The sequence below is a fragment of the Coffea eugenioides genome, chromosome 2 (genome assembly GCF_003713205.1).
Source record: "Coffea eugenioides isolate CCC68of chromosome 2, Ceug_1.0, whole genome shotgun sequence".
Classification (NCBI taxonomy): domain Eukaryota; kingdom Viridiplantae; phylum Streptophyta; class Magnoliopsida; order Gentianales; family Rubiaceae; genus Coffea; species Coffea eugenioides.
In genome coordinates this window covers 79071910-79094917 of record NC_040036.1, presented here as the reverse complement: position 1 = coordinate 79094917, position 23008 = coordinate 79071910, and the positions used below count along the sequence as shown (strand labels likewise).

Genomic DNA, 23008 nt, shown 5'->3' with positions numbered 1-23008 from the left:
AACTTTGTAGACGGCCCCTAGCCAAAGCTTACAAGATCTTTATTTTCATGACTGAACGATGATTATGAAGAATTCGGCTTCATTTATAAAGCCACAAGCAGAATGAACAAAAGTTGATTCACAGAGGCCAGAGCACAGACCTAATTTGTAGTTTATATACCATTTAAGCGAAATCCTACACCTCAAAGATAAAATTAACTACTTCTTCTTGTTTCAGATCACGAATCAGAGCTCTTCACAGATTAAGTACCCTTGGATAAAGCTTGGTTCCATTTAGCCCCTAGTTGGGTTTCCCAGGTTATATCACCTAGTGCCACTCACTCTACTTGGGAGAATCACAAGGCATAAGCTGAATATTCAAAGCACTCTGTCCCTTCCAGCATGACCATACTCGACCATCTTTACTAAAGCATCAATAGAAACCCACAAATATGAGTCGGTAGCCAAGAAATGTATTTCAAAACAACTTGAAAGAGTGATCTTTCTTTAGATTGACAGGTTCCATAAAATTGTAATTTTCTCCAGGCCTCTTACCATTTAAAGTTTAAACCAATTCAACAAATGAGAATAAATACAACAGATATTTCATTCCCGGAAAAGCAAAAGCGTCTGAATTCTAGATAGAGCATCTACCAACCAAAATTTTACAGTGCTTTAGTTATAAATCCAGATAGGTACTACAAGCACCAAGTCAAGGGCACCTAGAATACAAAAAAGAAATTCAGATCAATGAAAGTTTTGGATTGAGAAAGAAATAAAAAGCGAGGTAATGATAGCTTCCAATATGAACTATCCACTGTTAATGCTTAGTCAAGAGAATAAATCGTCCTATACAATTGAACAGGATTAATTTCCAAGTCAGCCTATCAAAATAAAGTAATGGCGGCCCTTTCTATTTTATCAAAAAAATTGAGGAAAAGCGTGAAAAAAGGACTTGTAACTTTGAGTCTTCTCTTATGCACCCAAAAGGATAAATTTTCAGAATAAACTGACCAAAAGGAAAGAGAATCGGCTCAAAAGAAACCTTCTAAACCCAAAAATGAATCTGCTGAAAGAACCTGCATATCAAAAGAAAAAGAAAACATGAAATCAGCAAAAAAAAATTTGTTAAAAATATGACTCACATATTCAGGATTTTATTAAGTAAGATGAGTTAAACAGATATACAAGGGACCACACCATTGGGATGGGGTCACATTGAAGTTTCAATGAAGCAACTACGCAATTGACTGATGAACATCACACTAGTTGAGCAACGAAGCCAATGGGCATGGATGTTCTGTGCTTAACTCCTCATTCAGGAAGAACAAGAATTTGAGGGTAGTTACTTGAAGGACAAAAAGGATAAAGCAAAACTAATACAGGTTGGTTGCTGGTAAGGTTTTTTTTCTACTTCAACTAAACCAGGAAGCAGTAGAGATGCACACATACAAAAAGGCAACTCTACTAAAGAATGCAATGAGAACTTTGACATGATTTCCATATCCTTCAAAACAGCCAAGTCTCATGTAGGAGACCTCTTAAAAAATCCTCTATTTTCTTAAATGCTAATTGGTTCCATTAATGTGGGTAGCAAGAAATAATATATTCAGTTAAAGCACATGTACGTCTGAAAGGCACCTAAAAGAAATAAAGATTCATATCGAAGTGGTTGAAGAATTTCCAAACTTCAAACTATATTCATCAATTAGTATCACTTCAAAGTATCATATTAGAAATTTCAAACTCGAAACCTTGCCCTCTTAAGCTAGACCAAAGCCTTTTCCTGAATTATCTTGGCTCACTACATGAATCACTTTTTTTTCTGTTGCTCAATAAGAAAACTAATATTATTCCTCACATATCTTACAGGGAAAAGTGCAGCAGTAGTCCCTTAGGTTCACCACTTCTCCCGCTTGAGTCCCTTGTGCTTCATTTTCAAGATAGCTCCGTGTATTTCAGCCATTTAAAAACCCTAATGTTTTGTTTCTTCAGCTGTTCTTTGCACTCAAATAGCTCATTTAGAAATTTGTTGGACTATATGTGAGAAAATGTAGACATAGGCAATTAGATTGAGATGGCTTCTGAAAAATGTAGACGTAGGCAATTATATTGAGATGGCTTCTTTAAACACAACTGATAGACCAAATGCAGAAATAGTTGTGGAAAATTTGGTCGTGACTCATAGTACGACCGATTGCACCCAATATTCCATGAACTATCCCCTGAAGTAAAGTCATCCAGAATGACAGATAAGGCAGAAAATACACCAACCTTTGCTTAGAACCAACTATTTTTCATTAATAAGTTAAATATAACTTTATGAGCAGTTATCACCTCTCAGAAGTAGCATGTTTTTGTTTTAGAAGGATGCTCACTATTCATCAAAGGACAAATAGACTGCCAAAATCAAAGGTGATAGACTTTTCACAACAGAAACACTGCATACACATCTTTCAGATATAAAACCAAAAGTAAATTGAATAGAATTGAATAGATTGCTCATTTACCAAATAAAACCATAGTTGATCACCCAGATTTTGGGACTAACCTGAAGATTTCAAAATGCAGTCAAAAATCTAATGAACGTCATTCTGCTAAAGCTGTCTCTTCTGTATAACCAAGGCAAGAAATGTCATAAACTTCCCCTTGACCATCATCATCATCATCATCATATATATATATATATATATATATCTACGACAGGTGCAAAAGCTCCCCCTAAGTAGCATTTGGTGTAGTAGTTTCATTCGAAGCAAAAGTGGCAGATTTTGGAGCTTCCGTGTCTCTGATAACTCTGCTATACATGACCTTGAATGATTGTGAGCTATAAGGTCTCTTTAGCAAACTAATTGGCATTCTCAGAGTCTGTTTTCTGTTCCTTCTCCCCCTTATCAAAATGTTGAATGTTTTCTCATTATCATCTTTCTGCTGGTGTCTCCGTGGAACATGTTTACCACATTTTCCAGTGTATTCATTTTGATCATTAGGGTTGTTGGATTGATTCCCAAGAAAGGGGATGCTCGGTGAATTTGAAGCACTTGTAACTCTCTCATTTTCTAGATGAACACCAGAAATATCATTGAAGGTTTCAACTGCCTCTGATGCTGGAAGTCTTGTATCTTTCTTAGCCTCGTCACCAGAATGAAGATCCAATGGAAAACTTGGTTCCAAATTCAGACCCTCAGAATTGTCACATTCCTTCTTTGGCTCCAATGTGGGATCAGTTATGGGCTCAACTACAGGCTGTGGGGTAGGAAATTCTACAGGGTGGCAGCTGGGCCAAACTGTTCCATGAACGTACTCTGAAGCATTTGGGTTTACATTGTGCTGCCACGCAAATTGATTGGCATGGAATGGGCCACTAGTTAAAGGAAAAGTACTTGGAGGTAATGTTTGTGGTTGAGTATATGGTGGGTACATGAAAGGCAAGGGGTGTATCATGCTGGGGGTTGGCGGAGGAGAAGGGTATGGGTGGTGAGGGGAGGAGCAAATTGGACCCGGCAAAACAGTTGCAGGCCCTGGGTGAAGGGGCATATTTATTGGCCAAGGGCCAATAGCTGGAACAGTTCCTGGACCAGAAGGGAGGGCAATATTCATAGGCAATGCGGCAATGCGTGCAACAGCAGGTGATGGATTGAATGGAGCAGCTGATGCAGACAACTTCTTGTTAGACAATTCTCGAGTATCAGTAGAAAAGGAAACTGCAGTTTTGACCCCTCTTTGATCATCAGCCCCTTGTGAAGTGGAGAGCAAGTTATTTCCTGAATCACAAGCTACTGGTGAATCCTTCTCAAACTGAATAGCTCTAGGAGAATCAACAGAATTTGGCTTATTACCAGTCTTTGCACATTCTTGTTCCATTTGATCAATGTTAAGACAGCTGGATTGGTCTCTTGTCACACTTGCAGACACAGCTTCAGAATCCTTGTTATTAATTGGATCATTGGAAAGAGTTTCTTTTCTATCAGTGGCTTCTTGCTCATCTTCCAGATTGTAAGCTGAATTTACCAAGGCATCTTGAATGTTCTCTACCTTCATCTTTTCTCCATCCACTTTCATGGACTCGGAATCTTTTTGAGGTTCAATATATTCCTCCCCATTCTCCTGAGCTTCATCACTTTTAGGTGTTTCACTTTGGGGAACCCTAACCTGCAACAAAGGAATACTACCTGGTGGGGCCACAGCTACTTCTTTATAAGAAGGAGACTTTCCCAGGCTTACAATTGAACTCTTCCTAGATATTGATCCAACCTCTGCTGATGCAGAAACTGGGCCAGTTTCTTGAGGAGAATTTGAAAACTCGCCTCCATTTCTTGAACTGTCTGTAGCTGCTTCCTTGGACGACAGAGACTTAATTCTATATGCTACAGATCTGACCATTCTCCTACCAAATTTGGTCACAGGAGGACTCTTTGCTACATAATAATCAGCATAACTTCCTGGGGATGTTGCCCGTCTCTTTAACAGGTAATATCGACTGCTTTGGCAGTTATGCTTCACTCTAGCATGATCCACATCAGAAACATCATCTTTTTTCTGATAACTGAAGACCTTGCCAATGGTTGGCCTTCTCTGCCGCAATCGTCGCCCATACAGACCAGCTGATCTGGGTCTCTGAACTGGCTGCCATCCTTCATCCCCTTCAGCATGTGCTTCAGGAGAGGTGACATCAGTAGCAACTGGCTTTTCTGCAGCATTCTTACACAATTGAATTTGTCTTGGCTCAGGTTGTGCCCCCTCAGTACTTTCATCCTCAGCATTTTGCTTGGACCCAACTGCTTGAAAGGTGGATACACTGTTTATTGTAGGAGAACTTTCAGGTTCAGGAATTTGTTTCTCTTCTTCATCAGATGCTCCTTTCAGAGGATCTTTAGGAGACACCTCAGAGGTAGGTGAAGCAATGCTGCTTTGGTAAGATTTTCCCTTCGTCTGCAAAGAAAACACGGTAAGAATCCATATAAGCATCAATTTCCTTAACCAGCTATCAGAGAATTTTCATTGAAGGATCAATTACAAAAGACACTTAAAAAATAGATATTACAAAAAGCTGCAAAAAGATTTGCTTTTTTGAGTAAGGCAACCAGTATAGGTGAAAGAGGAAGTTGGAGAAAGAAGATTCGTCTGTAACCCCACAACATTTGGTCTATACTTTCGGTTGACTAACCCAAGCTAGAAAATGGAAAGTTCTATGCATTCCCAGAACATCCTTTATTTTTCTCCTTGTCAACTATCAAGTTGTCTATCCTAAATGCTAGAGGTTAAGAAGGAACATTTTTATTGATTATATGAACCTCAAGATAGAGACTTTGCCCTTTAGCAACATAGAATGTGTGTTGATCACACTAATTTCAATTCTTATCCTTAACATGACAGAGCAGGTTGTGGTTCTGAATAAGTGCCCTGGAAAACCATTCAAAAGCTTTCATGCACATACTCCCCCACTTCCAGTGAACCTACCTTTCTTTTTTTTCTCCCTCATTTTTTTTCAACCACTGGACAAACTCATCTACCTCAGATGTTTTAGCAGAACAACTTAATCTCAGTTTTTACAGATAGGTATAAGTAATTTTATCTACGTGAATGTGGTACTAAGGCCTTGTTCTCAATTTGCTTTAGATTTTGCAAAATCTAATTATGGAAAGTGATTATAGAGAACAATCAAAAGGTGATAATAGAGAATAATCAGAATCAGCAAAAGCTACTCTTTTGGTGATTATGGATTTTAGCTTTTTTGGTTATTAAAAAAATCTGTAATCTGAATACAAAAGCAAATAAGAACATTTTAAAAACTGATTATTCAAAATCAGAATATATAATCAGCTAAAATAATCAATCGAGAACAGCCCGTATGGCAAGAAAAAGGGCTCATCAGAATGTCTAACAAGAAACATACAGCCTGTTTTTAATAAATTTCACTCAAATCATTTCCACCCAATGAATAGTAAAATAGAAACAATAAAGCTTCTAGTGGATCTTAAGGATATCAACAGCTAAGAATAAAGTCTTCGTTTGCCACCCATCCAGAGAATAATGAGACAAACCAAACAACACTTACCTTTGTAACATAATTTTTCTTCTTTGCCCCCAGATTATCTCTCCCACTGGTATCATGGCTCGGATTTATGTAGTCAAGCAAATCTGACACACTGCCAACTATAACAATCAGTAACTGGAACATTCGGGCCCAGCAGTCCACTGGGCATTCACAATAACTCAGATAATTGGCTGCTTTATATGGGCATTACTCCAATAAATCTATCTATTGAGAATATAAACAAGTACAGGATATTATTTTGCATGACTCTCCTTAAACCAGTGCTAATAGATTGAGAACTCTGCCTGGCTACTGCAGTTTCCTTATGAAATTACAATGATCCTCTAAGAGAAATCACTTGTTGAATATGACAGCAACAGGTGACTTCAATGAATATATCAAAATTAACGGAAAAGTAATGAGATTTGTAGCATGTCCAGTTGTGGCAAAAGACTAAAACGGAAAGTATAGACTATGCACGAGTGTCACTGGAAATGCCCTTAGGCCAAAGATTTCATAGGGAAGAAAACAGCTAGTAACATGCCTGAGCATAGTGTTCTACCATTTGTTTGTTATTACTCCAGTAGTTCCCAATAGAGAACAGTAACTGCATCAAAATGGCATTTGCATGCAGAAGCTGCACTATATACCTGAGGTGGCCCTTGCTGGCAATAGATGCATCAGGCTTCCGAGTACCATTTCGAGCAGCTTCTTGTTGTTCAAAAGCCTTGGATTCAAAGTACTCAAGCCATGCAGCAGCATCCTGCAGCAGTAAGTTACATAAGTCTCAAACATTCAAGGCCAGCACTTTGATCAGAATAACGTTAAACTGATGTGCTGATGTATATTTTCAATAGAAAATATATAGCTATCAAGCCTGAAAATTGAGCCTTAGAGCTCGATAAGAGGTCATATTGTTTTCATGATACAAACTGTTTACAACTTCTCAATCTTCAGCATTGGAATAACTATGACCATAATCTTTTTTCCCCTGGTCTGATGTGATTGATTGTCCAAAAAATTAAAGAAGGCACAAAATAAACGTGCCAGAATACTCAGATGGTTTGATTGAACCCACAGAAAAAAGAATAACCTGTGTGCGAAGGTCATCTGGGCCTAGCTTTGCCCGTAGAATTTGCAAGGTTGTCTGTTCATGCTGAACGCTCAAGGGATATGCCTCCATCAAGGAGAGTGCAATTGCTATGGCATGGTAACTTGCAGCTGTCTATACCACATAAGAACATAAGGACATTAGATCGATGGGCATAAACTAAATTTGACAAGTCATCAAGTACTAGAAGATAGCCAATGAAAAAATTGCAGTGACCAAATTGTTACTGACTTATTTAAACTCAGCAGATTTATTTGGCTAAAGCAGCACTCATACTAGGAAATGCCCAACTCTAAAATGGCTCTCCAGCTCTGGCCACATAATAACATAATCAAACAAACCATCATCCATAAGAATTAGTGTATTCATGAGAACACATGCTTGCAGACTTGCAGTGCACCTAATTTGCAAGCTAGTGCCAGTTTATCTTTATTCTGAGAAGTAGTAAAGCTGAACAAAATCCATAAGGCCTGATTGAAACATCAATGATAATCCCCTTTAAGCTTTTTATAATGTAAGTACATTTGAAATCAGTTTTCCTTTTGTTATCCGTGATAGTTGCAAAAACTGGGCAAGGTATCAACAATAATGTTTCAAACTTAGAGTTGGAAAGTTGACTACTTTTTCCACATAAATTAAACGGAAATATATGTTGGCGATTTTGATGTGTTCCATCTCTTTATGAGCTGAATGCTTGACCAGATGAAAGGGGTGTGAGAGAAGAGGAAATAATGGTTGGTGTAAATGCATATACTTTGCAGAATCTTACAGCCGATCCAACTCACTTTTTTCTTCCCCAAATTCCCTGCCCGGAAGCACCAAATGTAAGTTTCATTGTACATTTTTTATATTCTATAGATCTCATCATAGGCACGTTTCATTGTATTTGGAAATTGATCAAGCGAAAAGTAAGAGTTAACAGGTAAACTTAAAATAGTAAACTCAATGAGCTTCATTAGTATTTCTTGGTTTCTCCTCCTCACACTCTCCTTCCTCACACCAAACAGAAATGAGATGAATAAGATCTATTTTACCCAGAATAAGATCATAGTAAAAGTCTCCAAGGCCTTTTGGATATGATTTCATCCCAAAAAGAAGGCAGGATTTTTTTTCATAAATAGCTGGGATAGAGATCATAAATGATGTTTTCTGAAGAAATCCAATTCATTATGGAATCCCAAGTAACTATCAAAACAAAGGCAAACACACAAAAGATTTGAAGATTAATTAGGACATATTATCAAATGAAACTTTTGCAGAAAACTTTGGGCCAAGTTACTCAGACTGATTAACTAATATAACAGGCTTGAAGGTGCAAATTGCACAAGATGGGATACAAAAAATTTCACAAGTAGCACAGTATTAACTAAATAAGTTGAGCAACAAGTACCTGAATGTGGTCAGGACCAAGTAGCCTTTGGTTGCATTTAAGTGCTTTGTGGAGGTATCTGAGGGCAACATGCACATTACCCAATCCTTCCTCCATCATTGCGACATTTATGTATGTTGCAGCAGTATTGGGATGTGATGGGCCACATGTAAGATGCAACAAATATAGAGCTCGCTTGACATATCTAAATAAATAAACAATGGCATTGCCATCAGTGTATTAAAGCAACTCATACAAATATAAACAGAGAATATCATCACATTGAGAAAGCTGAAGGCCAAATTGATCTGACCATCAAAATCCATTCAGAAAAAAGAGTGACAAAGTCTAGGAAATACAGTAGAAAGCACCAGAAACATAACAGGAGTATTATAGATCCTCTTAAACTGCAAAGTTTACCACAATTTTCCAAGACCGACAACTTCATTTGTATATATCCACTTAGTTCTTTTTTGGTCACAAATTGTGGTGAGCTACAAACCATCACGTCTTTGTTGGTTTCCACAGCCAAATTTATTGCTGTTTGTCCATAAGTCGTATGGTGAAAAAACTGCTACATGATTCCTTCAGACTAGTAAATTTGCACACTTTCTCAAAAGTCACTAAATGTCAACATTGGCCCAAACTCAATAAAATCAGGTCAATTGGTTAAGATCATTGTTCTTGATTCAGAACATCGACTGTGATAAATCAATACATTCACGACAACCAGATCATAAGTGACAAAGGTGGTAAATTTACTCTCGATACAGAAAGAACAAATTACGTTTTTAACTTCCAAACTCCTACATGCCATGTTTATCATTATATATGTTAAGGTCATATACCATGCAATGAAAATTTTGAAGACTTTATTTTGAGATTGAAACTTAATTACAATGGTAAAGGCAAAAGTGTCCTTTAAACCATCATCACCTGGGCCAAGACAATTTTCTTGTTTTTTTGCTCCTACACTAAACAACTTTAGTCATCCAAACTAATCTCCAAAACCATCTCCTTAGTCCTGTTTTCTGACCCTGAATTCAATTATCTCTAAAAGCATTTCCATTTTATCCCTAAAATGTTAACTGACTCATAAATTGGATTTAGATGTATCTTTCTCAGGTTTGGGTCACTGGTTGGTCAAACAGCTCCCCCGAGTTAAATGAGATTTCAGGTTGCAGATCTGAGAAGCAATTTTCCACAACTACAAATCTGTCTAAATGATAAAAGAAACTAACTAGTAATGACATGATTACTGAGGTCTTGGGTGAAGAAAGCTGCTAATAATGGTGATTTGATGGATTACTAGCAATCTAACCTTCACAAAAGACCGCGGAGACAGAAAAATGTCAGTGTGCCTTATTTTGAGGTACTTATAATTTGATCCATACTAAACACATAGCCATCACAAGAACAATATAGTGAAAAGGAACACAATCTCAGTGAAAAACAGTATCTCATGACATCATGCAAACCTGAAACAAAACAATCAGGATAAAACCACATACTTGAGAGCTAGCTCTGTATGTTGAAGTCTGTAATAGAATACAGCAAGATCTCCATAGCTTTTCATTGTATCTGGATGATCAAGTCCTAACTCTCGTTCATTGATGTCCAAGGCCTTTTGTTGGTAGATTGTGGCCTATTTGGATGTATCATTCAGAATAAATATATGAGCTGCAGAGTAAGAACAAAACTAAAACACCAGAGCAGGACTGAAATTGATGTATCTTCCAATTCTGAACTGGATATGATCATAAGCTTTCCAAAAGTTGAATTTATTTCTCTGACATGAAAAGGCAACACAATAAACAAGAGAATGGACCTGATTGAAATCTCCAGTGTGATACAGAACTACCGCAAGAAGGCTATAAGCTCCTGCAGTCATTCGATGGTACGGACCACATACTGCTACAAGCTTTGCTAGAGCCTGAGAACACAATAATTGCAGCCACATCACATAATAATCCAGAAAATTATGGCTTTAGGAGTTAGTTTTCCAAAACAAATTAGTATCTCATGTTTTCATTGCATCCAGAGTTAATTGGTAATAGAGGAGGGAAAAGAATGATAAATACTGAGAAGAAAATAGCATGCAAGTATAAAGGACATGAAATCATAGTCAAAAATCAAAAAGGCTTTTGTACGATCTTGGATATCAACTACCTTGGTTCCATAGCTTACAGCATCTTCAAGTTTTCCCTTATCAAGAGCTGTTTTTGATGATTCCAGAAGTTGTCGTCCATCTGCAGAAGAGCATGCTGCTTGCTGCAAATAATAATAATAATTTGCTGAATGGTCAAGGTTTGGTCACATTTGAACAAGATAACAAGCAACAACAAGCATTACTCCCTTAATGCACACCTTGTGAACTGGCACTAGGCTCACAATGTCTACTTTTCGGAAAGGGTTTGGAGAATTCATATCAAAATCTCTTGGAACCAGCTCGATGCCAACCTGCCCAAAGAAAAGTACAGCTGTCAGACTTAGTTATCCTCCATGCAGAATTTTAATCATAATCAGTTACGCATTTTCTTCTTCAGGGGGCAAAAAAACCAGTTGTATCTTTTGTTTAATTTCCCAGAGATGCATTTACAGACAAAATAAAATAATTCCATGTGAATTATTAATTTCCCAGCCTCTGATCACGTTACCTATTTAATCATTTCAAGATGGAAATATTTAGTCTTTAACATTGCAAAAATTTACTGGTTTTGTTACTGGACCTGTAAAGATATCAAGTGAATATGCAGTTACAGAAATTACACAATGCAACTCCCTTGCAAGTTCCATATCATCTGTCACACGAGTGTCTAAACAGGATAAACTTCAAGTTGTGCATATTGTTAGCATTACTCACAAAAAATTTTGACTAGTCATCATGCAAGTTGTTGCCAAAAGATTGACAACAGCAAGATTTAAGGTAAGCTAACGCAGGTAATGTTGCAAAAATAACAATCATGCAATTTTTGCACCCAACTCCACCACTAAATTGTTAATGAGATATATGACATCACCAAAATAGGAATTATTCAACTCGAAAGAAAATCATCTAAGTCAGTATACCTTCTCAAGTAACCATGTAAAAGTATGAAAAGCATGACTGAACATCCTATTCCCAATTGAGGTATAGTACCTTGTGGCACAAACCACGAAGAATTGCGAATTTCCTCACATCTTTGTAGTTTGAGCTGCTAAGGTCCCATTCATATCTCTTCTTTAGGAAAACCTCCAGCCATCTCCATACAAGAAAATGAACACCACAACACTTACTTGATTCTTCATTTTCATGTACCCCAAGCATCATATTTAATGCAGCAGCAATCACTGCAGACATGTTCTCAGTCTTGACAACAGAAGCAATAACTGCCTGCAGTATATGCTTGAACGCCCTTACAATCATCTCGTGTATACAGAGCGATTGCACATGTGATAACTTCTCTGAGAGCTTAACCTGTTCAAGACAAAAACAAAAAATACCAAGCGTGATTTAAGATGTATGTTTTCCTACATGGTAACAATTAGACTATCACATGGCCATCCCCAATGATTGAATAAAGGAATTTACAAAGGACAATTATACTAGTAAAGATCAGGAGTTGGATGATACATGTTCAGAATATTGAAGAAAAAGAATGTTAATGAGACATAGACTAAAGCATTGACTTCTCTGGTCGATCGATTGATCAGGCTCTATATTGTCCAAAGACCAATTGAACCTCAATGAGACCAAAGTAGAACAAACAGGTAGACTATCATAAAGCAGACTATCTGTAATATGCTAATAAGATAAAGTACATTTGTGCAAAATCAAATGAAAATAGCATACCTTGCTAGTATTCATCTTTCCTCCATCTAATCTAAGCCAAACATTTGCATTTCATCTTGTTAGCAATGCACATTACCAAGAGAGATTGCTGCATTTAAATTGTAAAAATATCCTACCACATTTAATTAGCATTTTACCTATTTTATTAGAGAAACAACCATAGATCAACATATTTTTTTCAAAGCAACTGTTTAATGTACATATTAGCACTATACCATATTACAGGAAACAGCTTTTCTAGAAAAAAAAAAGATTAAAGTGCAACAATAATGTGCAGAACTATTATTCTTAGTTTTTTAAATAACTATAACAAGGATGCTATACAAAATCCATTTTCTATGCAAACATAATGTGTTTTCCAGTGAGAGGTTGAAATTGAACAATTGTTCTCATCTCCACCGGTGAATGGTAAAGGTTTTTGCAATTGAATTTCAACTGTGCAATTTCAGTACCACTGGAAGTGATACATGGCAAATTAGTTATAATGCACAGAAAACATGGTGCTAATACCGCATATCTGATGTAAAAGAATCTAGTACAAGGTGGGAAATCCACATCACCGTAAAACCACTTACAACTTGTCCAAGAGAACGCATCCTAAGGCCTCTTGTATGCATAAAATCAGTCAACGTTCGACCATCCACTGGTGAGAGTTCCAAAGAACCAAAATCAGCAACCTGCATTGCATAATGAAATGCCAGGGAAACTCAACTTGGTTGTTGTGTTAACAAAAAATTTAAAACACAACCAAAGAGAGAGAGAGAGAGAGAGAGAAGAAGATATTCTATTATTACCAGTTTAGGAAGAGCAACTTCATTGTAATACTTCTGTGATAAGCCAATCAGCTCTTGCATTGACTACCAATCGCAAGTAGCAGGTTAGTGCAAATCATGCAGTTTAGGGAATCTTTATATCAACTGCCAAAAATAAAATTGTGTACCTTGCGATGAAGCCCAGTCTCAGACTCTTTTAACCGAGTAAAAGCAGAATCAGACAATAATGTCTTCAGTATTAGCTCATGTTCATTGGCATCAGTCTCAACATGAGATTCTGTACATAGTGACACTGATTTTTCAGCTTCCACACTCATGTCATCTGCAAGAGGCTTCAAGTTTCCAGATTGACTTTCCACGCTACTTCCATCAGAATTCTTCTTTTTGTTCTTCAGGGACTTGAGAGGAATTCCAAGTCCCTCAACCTTCATTTCATTCTTTGTCTTCTCATTAGGCAGTTTCTTATCTTTTTCTGTTTTTTTCTGATCTTGCAAATGTTGTATCCAGCAAGCCCCAAGTTCCCATCTCACATAAGTTTCCCGTAGCTCTTCTTCTTCCTGAAGCTTGATAAGACTCTCTTCCAATATACTCTCAACAAAAGCTTGAGAAGAACTGAGATCTTCAGATTCCAAAGTTTGAGAATGTGGTATGCATTTATTTTGCTCCAAAGCTGCTTTGTCATGGAGAAGAAACCTCAAACTGCAAGAAGGTTACTTTTAAGATCAACTTGTACAACAAAAAGCAGAAATAGAAGCAAAATAGAGCCTATGGGACAAACAAAATGTATAAGGAAAGTTTGAAAATCAATTTATGAAAGTACAAGGAAAACTAGATCACACAACTTGTTAATGTAGTTGCCATCTTACATCAGTAAAAGTTTGAAGAGAACGGACCATGGCTCCTACCAATCTATTATCCTATAAGAGCATTGTCTAAGGGTTAATCTTTTCCTAACAAACTGTAAGGTTCTTTAATCTTTTCTGTCTGACTTGTGCATTTGGCTTTGTTTTCAATCTACATAGACTCGTGGGTACAGATAAATTTGGATCAACTTAAAAGGATTATCTCTTTCCCTATTATTTACCCCCCAAAAAACAAAAATCTTCCCTTCAAATCCTATTTTTTTAACACGAAATAAACAAGGTTATCATATTTTCAAAAGCAATTATCTGCAAAAAGAGCTCAAATTAAAGTAAAGAGATGGTCAGAGTTCAAACAGAAGTAAGCAGGGAGGCACATGTTATCAAACATGCTTCTTGCATTTCTTGTAACTTCTAAGAGAAGGAAAGAAAAGGAGGTAAGAAATCAAAGCCCTACTACTATGGAATTCAACTTTCACATCCTCCTCAAAATGGAACAACATGACTTTCTTCTACTCCAAGTATCCCATCATGACTTCATGTGTCTACTATATTAGTGGTGAAATGAACTTATGAAGTCTTCTGGTTTTCCGTTTTCATTGAATGACAGCCAAGAAAGAGAAAGTGCTAGTTTACTGTCTTCTCTGTATTCTTCAATGAGGAAATATGCATCTTAAATTAATTAATTCAGCCAAAACATACATAGAAGTATAGATATGGTAGACACAACAAATGCTTGTGGACAACATCTTTGAAAGTTTGGAGAATATGCTTCCTAGGCATGTTGAATAAGTGAATCCTTTTGTGTCTTTGCACGTGATAAGTAATAAAATTTTGATGCACTAATGCACTCTAGAGTAATGTATCATTTTTCACATCTTTAGTTAGAAAGAAAAGAAAGTGAAACTTAATAAAAACCAAGGCATCATTTATTTCTGTATAAAGTTTTCACCACTATTTTCATTTGCGAATCAATTTACAATTTTGATTGTGGGTTAATCTTTCTTAACAAAATTAAGCATCTGCAGTGTTTCAATATCATCATGAATAGAGTATTTAGTTACTATCATGTACTTGTCAAACTTTGGATAAGTCCTCCTTAGTGATTGTGTTTCCACTCTGATTTGATTTAGTTGACATTGACAAATATGTTCGAAGATGTGTCCAGCATTGTCATATAAGTTTTAAACGCATTGACATACTGCCATCTTTTCTGTGCCAATGATTCATAGTTCCTCAATAATGCTTGACTGGATACATATATAAGCATTTCAAGCTGTAAAATTAACAAGGCCATGAATCAAGCTAACAAGTCATTTTACAAGTTCCAAATAAATTGCAGTTCCATGTCACCAAATAAACAAAGAGAACAGGAAAAGAGAGAAATCTAGAGTCGTAATTAATTACTTCTTAAACAGCTGAATGACACAATTTAGTGGGTGAACCTGTTAATGTTGAGGGCGTTGGCTCCTCCTTCAGGCTGAGCAAGCAGCTCAAGGCTTTGTAATGGAGGACCCAAATTCTCATCCTCTCTCCCTTGCACTTTTACGGTAACAATATGACCACAAAATCTTATGTTAACAAACCCTAGAGTGGCAATGTCCTGCAATTAAAAGCATTATAGATTCATTTAACTGAACTGGAGCAAATGAACAAGAAAAGGCCAAGATCTTCATTCAAAGGCATTGTTAATGATATCCTTAATGTTCTCTTACATGGGCAGCAGTATTTTCATCAGCTGTGATCCCCTTCAGTAGGTTCCTTTCAATTAACTTTTCTGTATCTACATCAGTGGCCTGAGCCCCATCAATCTTAGTATCTACTTTGCAGCTAGCATCTGAAACATCTTTTGTGACAGATACACATAAATCTCCTACTCTCTCTGTATAAATTGTCTGAGTGCGTACAGCAGAATAAGCTAATTCTGGCATTCGCATTACAAGCTGGACAGCGGAAATAGCTCTAAAAATGGCAACATCTACAAACAAGCTATGAAGAAGGAAAGCTTTTCTGTCTCGAATTTGCCTCTCCTCTGCTGTCTTGCATGGCATAGAAGCAAGAAATGAAAATTCATTAGCATAAGGTAGTAAATCACTTTTGCCATCTCTGCCAAGACCACCTCCATTTCCTCCCCACCTTTCATCCTCAGTGGGAAGAGGTGGAAAAACAGAAGGTGGTAATGCCGCTACAGGGGGAATAAGCCATGTGTTAGCTCTGAAGCCATATGGGAGATTTCCAAACTGCAATACCAGAAATTACAAGAGAATTATGAGGAAAAACGAATCTGGATGAAAAAGAAGATTTGGCATGGTGTACCAAGCAATAAACAGGAGCAGAAAAAGCTTGACAGGGAATAACAGAAATGGACAGATTTCTACACCTTGTTACGCTCTGCAAAAGCTTTCATTAGATCGTTATAGGCCTGAAAAAAAAATAAAGTTCTCTGAGGTTTGCACGAATATCGTTAATCAGCCAAATGGAGGACTTTGGAAGCATCTGATGCAGCAGCAAGTATATCTCACACACCAAACGACAAAAGAAAATGTACCCAACTTGTTGTCAGAATAAGGTAGATTTGGCAGACTTTAAAAAGTAGTAAGAATTTTAAAGACTTAAACTTGATCACGTCAATTATGACACAGAACTAACTAAAACTATGATGGAAACTCAAGCATCAGATTACGTATAGCAAAATTTTCCTACTGGGACAGTATAACACACGATATTCTTTATTTTTATCAGTTAAGAAAAAAGTCATAAAATTGCTTGCAAACTTACCTTTGCATGACACATTCTTGTATGTGATGAGGATGAATTCTAAGGACACACAAGCAGAATATGAAGTAACACCTCTCTCCCTCTCTGATCAACAAATATTCCACATACAATGAAACAGAAAACCAGACATGGTTCCACAACCAATTAACAGAGGAGAGCTACCACATGACATTTTATAGATTTAGCAACTCTTCTGAACTAACCTTGTCAAAATTTCTGCTGAGTTGTCTTAACAGATCAACAAGATTGTGACACAGAATCTGCTGCTTTCCATTGCTAGAAAAACCTTTTCTGCTAGCTTCAACTGCTACCAGCTTTCCATTGCAAAGCTTCACCTGTTTATGAATTGAAACAAAAAAAAACCAGAATTATTACTATGACTACTCAGGTTGATTTCAAAATTAGACAAGAAGAAAAAAGAAATGGAAAGTAATCGATTTAGACGTTTCTCACCTCAAGAGAGAAAATGTGATCAGTGCCCAAGCTCTCATCATCCTGTTGTTTCGTTGCTTTCCTTATAACTGCCATATTTAACGATAACCCATTGAGGAAGCACATTAGTACCCGGGGGAAAAAAAAGAGAGAGAGCTGAAATTTAGCGCCAAAATTAGAAGACGATAAACACTTACATTGGAGAGGAGGAGTGAGATGAGAGAGGGAAAAGAACTCGTAAAAGGTACCAAGCTTAGGGCACGCGCTGCTCATTTCTCCTTCTCCGTCGATTGAAGCAGCATCTTTCGCCGCGGCCGCAGCAGCTGGAGACGACGGCGTTGGCGGAGGTGAAGAGTGTTGTTGTTTATTGTTTCCGCCATTGGACTTGCTCGACTTCTTGGAGGCCTTGGTTGTATCCGGCGCATTTTTGTCAGCCTTGGAGTCTCTGTTCGCCGACGGCCCGAAATACGTCGTGCAGGCCACTATATCCAGCACCCTCCTAACGTGCGCCGTGGCGCTCTCTTCATCGTAGTCCTCTGTAACGGAAAGGAATAAATTGAAAAGTTCAAGGGTAATAACGAGATTCAAAAAACCACCTGTACGACGGCGTTTTAGCTGTTGGGCTAAATTAATAGCCCCCCTTCTTGATAGGCTTACCTTCTACGAGAGTGAGAACGCAAGGTTTCAATGCGGCAACGTCCACTACGTCTTTTAGTTGTGGGCCTCTTACCTATTAAGTCCGATAAAGGGCAAAATGGGTAATTCAAAAACGTCAGAAGGAACCTCCTTTTCTTCTTCTTTTTTTCTTTTTTTTTTTAAAAAAAAAAACCCCACAAAAACGAAAAAAAAAAAATTACAAACAATTTGCCTAAGGGAAGAAATTGTGCCTAAGGTAGTAAAAAGTTACTATCACTACCGACTGACTTTCATGGGCAAGTAATTTTGAGAGGTTGACTCTGCCCTACACCTGCAGGGTGTATGTACTTTATCTAGCTTTGGCATATAAGATAACCTCCTTAAAAAGTTACCGAAAGTGAGAGAAAGAGACGAATAAAATGTACAAGCATGATTTGAAACAACATTAAAAAAAAACAAAAACAAAAAAGAAGTACAGAATTTACCTCATGGGACAATGAATAATTGGTAATATTGCAAGTCACGGTGTTCACGGTGAGTAATCGACGGACATCGATAATCCTATCCGTTGAAATTCCCTGTTTCAAAATTGTGTGTCTTCACAATTAACACAATAGAAACTAGAAAGTAATTACATATTGGTTACAGGAGATTCATCTCAATATGGTCGTTAATTGACAAGATTAATTTGCTTAACCACAAATAGATTTAAGGAATTGACCGCTTGTAGATAATTTACACCAGTAATGCAGTCTACCTACGCAACCTCCTACTACCACTAGAGAGAGAGTTGGGTTGACCGGTAAAATGAAAAGGATCGTAAGTAGGAAATTCTGAAAAATTTTGCTATCACTCGAAACTTGCTCGAGGAGTTGGGATATATGGCAATTTATGAAAACATAGTATTATTATCTTCAAAAACGGATGACTGAAAATTTAGGCTTCAAATCTTGATGCAAAACTCAGAAAAAACCAAATTCATTCCACACGACTGCTAGTTCAAGAACAGGTCCAAAACTCCACCAACAACATGAAAATTGATGAATAGCCATCCTATTCCAAGATTGTCGTTGGACGGCCAAGGCTTAGTGGGTACTGTTGGGTTCTGGTAGTGGAATTTAGAGAAACGAAAACCTTTGGTAGGTAGAAATAGAATAGAAAGATACCACACATATTACACGCACTGCACACACTCTCGCTGTCCAGAGGTTATCTGAAGTCTACAATAAACGCAGAAGAAAAGGAAATAAATGAGAAGACTTGCTCTCAAGTCGGAAATCCAGCCCCACCGATTTTATTTTAGTGGTTGAAAAAAAAAATTGACCGTGCACCTTAACCCCAAAAAAATCCCACAAATTACTCTTACTATCTTAATACTCCTCCTGCTTAGTTTTGAGCCAAATTAATTAAGACGCGGTCATGCTTGATACTAGTACGCCACCGTCTCTACTAGGCAAAAGCTACAAACCTTGAGAACCACATGAGTTTCATCAGGAAGGTTCACCCTTATATCCATTACAACAGGAAGAACTGCAGAAACAGTGAAACAAATCAATAACATATTCATGGTTACTCGTGCTGATGAAATGAAAGTGGGTATGATATGATAACCAAAAATGATACCCTTCTCTTCTTTCTTCTTCTTGTCTCCTTTCGTCTTGCCACGAACATTCTTTGGTGCCATTATCAGCCTGCAGCCTTAATCAGAATACTGGCAGGGAGCTCGAAAAATCAATTTCTTCTAGCAACTCTTCAAGCTCTGTATTATATGTGCAGAATTCATATATATTCTCCAGAAAAAATAATTAAAGAATGAACAAAAACTTTTTCTTCCATATATAGCACTTGTTAAGAGAATTAGTATAGATAGTAGGATTGGAACTTGGAAGTACTGCTACTACGTACAAGATGACAGTATATATATGAGAAAAAGATGCATATACATATGTGTATATCTATTACCGGATGACAGAGTGCGAGATTTTGGCGAAGAGAGCTCTTCAATTAATGCAGCATTTAATATCCGAGCATCAATGAGAAGCTGCACAACCCTCTATTACTACTACAACAACTATATATGCTGATAGCTGGGAATGGATATATATGTATATGTATGCTGTGTATTGTGAGTAATAGCTGTAGTCTAAAATTCTGAGGTTTATGAGAGGTTTATAGAAGTGGATAATGAAGCAAAAGAGGGGCAGAAATATTATTGAAGCTCAATGGAACAAGACTCGAGAGAGCAAGGGTTGGGGGGACTGGAGAGAGAGAGAGATGATAGAGGGGAGGTGGGGTGTGATAAGGAAGGAAGGGCGGAGATTTAACAGTCAGAGGAAATATGGCATTTTATGGCAGCTTCTGCATTCGACATTGATTATATATCTTGAATTCTAATAAGTATATGGCACATATAAAATTACCGTATATTTTCTTAAAATTATCAGTTCTCGAAATAATAATATATATAATAGAAAGCTCCAGTCCAGTGGGATCAAATTGTGATAAGAGGACGAGGCCGTCCCTGTTGAACCTTTGCAGGTCCCCGGTAGACAGATACGTGGGTGGGTGGACCACTTTTTGATGAACTTTACGCATAAGACTACAAAAGCAAAATAATCTCTACCAGGGTCAGCCAAACACAGCCGTTGCTCATTGTATCAACGGCTCCTGCTCTTCCAGCAAGTACATGCGAACTTCGACAATTCTGATTTTGTTCGCTGGATTGCATTTTTATCTTTCTGGCGGTCATTACTTTCTTCTTTTGTACTGTTTTCTCATTTCTGGGGGACATCAACTTGTGCAGAACTGTATAGAGTCATATTGCTGGCAACCCTTACGTATAATCCCAAAGTATGTTTGCTTTCCTTGAATCTGTGTTTTTTCTCTTCTAGTGAAGAGGGATCTCACCTTGCATTAATCTTGAAACGGTTAACAAACATCTGCAAGCTAGTATAAAAATGCATGCAGTGCAAGTACATGTAGAGGATTGAAAGATTTGAAGTACTTTGTGTTGTCATATATAAAATCTGAGTTGTATCCATGTACACAAGTTTAAAGGGAAATTATCAAACGATCATTTGCCTTGATTCGTTAATTCTTCTCCATGTTAAGAAGAGTGCATGCAAAGGAAATGTCTGATTTATTTGCGGTGATAAGCAAAGCTTGCAGGAGCGTGAAATACATCCCTTTAAGTAATTGACGCACTGGAGGAGTTTCTTGAGTTCACGCTGCTCAACTGTCACAGTCTACTGAAGAATGCGAAGAAAAGCGTCTTTCTAATTCTGTTTCGTTACTTCTCGAGAAATGATTTTTCCCATCATATATGAACTACGTGCCAGACTCCATAGCAGATTGTATAGATTGATGACCCATTGATGACCCTTAGTTACGTTCTAAAGGAAGAAAAATACAGTGAGGGACTGGAGTCTGGACTATAAGCAGATTCAGGAACAAAATCTCATGCCGCTGCATATTCATATGACCTTGTCCTGGTGGGCTTTTTTGGCATCCAAGTTCCAAGACACATGCTGAGTTCCAAGACGTATGCTGTGTCCTGTGGAAAAGGCCATTAACCAAAAAAAAAAATTACTGTATTATTGTATGTGTTGATCCCTCTGGAATGTATTAAGCAAATAATAATGAAGCACTGCTCAACTTATAATGAACAGAACACCGATTTATTTTCAGAAAATGATGATATGTTAATGGATGCACTAAGATCCACCACCCATTTGATGGTCAAAATTTTGTCAGCTACCACAATTATTCGACAAAAAGAAACCAATGAAATCAAGATGCCGAACCACATGAAGGAACACTAACACGCTCTAGACTTCTCTTGATAGCGACAAAATCAGCCTAATAAGAAGGAAAAATCGTTTAAAACGTTGATTACATTTGGTTTTTTTGTATTTCATTTTTAAAATGTTAATTTTACGTTCCTTATAAATTTAAAATAGCAAAATTTGGCCTCAATCTAAGTTTTCGACCAACTTTTTGTCTGAAGTTACTATGTAACCCACATACAGTCATTTCTTATGTATAAAAAAAATCATTTTTCACATTTTTAGTAATAAAAATGAATATAAATGATCTCGCCTTTTTTTTTCAAAGAAAAATGAACATGGTTTGAATCAGATCTTATTTTTTTAGCGACAAAAATGAATGTGCATCATATCATATTTAACTATAAATTGGATCTAACTTTTTGACCTTAAAAAAATAATCACGAAACGCATGACCTTGCCTTCTACAACAACCCGAAACGCATTATCCGTTAACTGTTCATTCTTTAGCATTGCTCACGACTCTTCCATTTGGTAGAAAATTTAACAACTAAATCTTTTGTTTTTTTTTTTTTTGTGCAAAAATTCATCCAACCAAATCAATGAAAGTTTTGCCCTCGCTCGAAAACTTTTGGACCAATGAAACTTCTTTTAAGAACAAAAATATGTAGAAGACCTGCCTGGTGACCGCAGAATAAATAACACTACTGTCCTTTTTTTTGAAAAATTTATCATCACAATAAGAAAAAACAGAAATTAAAAAGACCAACGGGTAGACACTTGGCTTTTGTCACAGCCGTATGGTATAGTGATAGCACTAGTATTTGCCGACATCATTAGAACCGCAACGGATCTTCTGTCCCACATCCCGTGCCACTCTCTGTCCCACTTTTTATTATATTGATATTTCTCCTGTATAAACATCACGTTTTAGTTCTTTTTTGTCCCACTTGACTTGCTCTCTTATGGTATACCATACTACTAGTATATTTGTTTTGCACAGGTGCCATTAGGCGAACAAAAAACAGTAGTGACAGCAGCCAGCCAAATACTAACGATTGTATCCACTATGAGGAGTTTTAATTATAAGAACAATAAATATACCGTAGAATTTACAGGTTTTACTGTATCATATGCCCCGTTGTATTGTATCATAATCCAAATGCCTTGAAAATAAAATTCACGAGTTGTATTGTATCATAATGCCAGGTTTTCAAATATAGTTACCACAGTTGCTTGTGCTACAAAGTATATTTACAAATTAGAGAGATCATAGTTTTGTTTGGACAGCCCAAATAATATATTTTGTTTATATCGTAAACGCATTTTTCAACCCACCTTTTTATATTCTCAACCACGTTTTTATATCACATACAGCACATCACAAAAGTATCACAGTAATTATTGCAAATAATA

At 37.0% G+C, this 23008-nt stretch overlaps 1 protein-coding gene across 1 annotated transcript; it reads right to left on the bottom strand.

The window, feature by feature from the left end:
- Positions 1 to 588: 588 nt before the first annotated feature.
- On the bottom strand, positions 589 to 20095 carry LOC113763619 (protein TSS). Its single transcript, XM_027307490.1, has 25 exons — positions 19770 to 20095; positions 19431 to 19566; positions 19276 to 19337; positions 18293 to 18385; positions 17829 to 17901; positions 17369 to 17707; positions 17193 to 17260; positions 16943 to 17074; positions 16342 to 16383; positions 15677 to 16201; positions 15407 to 15564; positions 13269 to 13800; positions 13123 to 13185; positions 12904 to 13005; positions 11636 to 11953; positions 10864 to 10956; positions 10666 to 10767; positions 10325 to 10429; positions 10008 to 10141; positions 8518 to 8701; positions 7110 to 7241; positions 6667 to 6779; positions 6038 to 6128; positions 2531 to 4911; positions 589 to 1058 (listed from the first exon to the last, which is right to left on the bottom strand). The coding sequence occupies exons 2-24, from the start codon at positions 19489 to 19491 to the stop codon at positions 2701 to 2703; spliced, it is 5733 nt and encodes a 1910-aa protein (XP_027163291.1). The 5' UTR covers positions 19492 to 19566; positions 19770 to 20095; the 3' UTR covers positions 589 to 1058; positions 2531 to 2700.
- Between the last annotated feature and the right edge of the window lie 2913 nt (positions 20096 to 23008).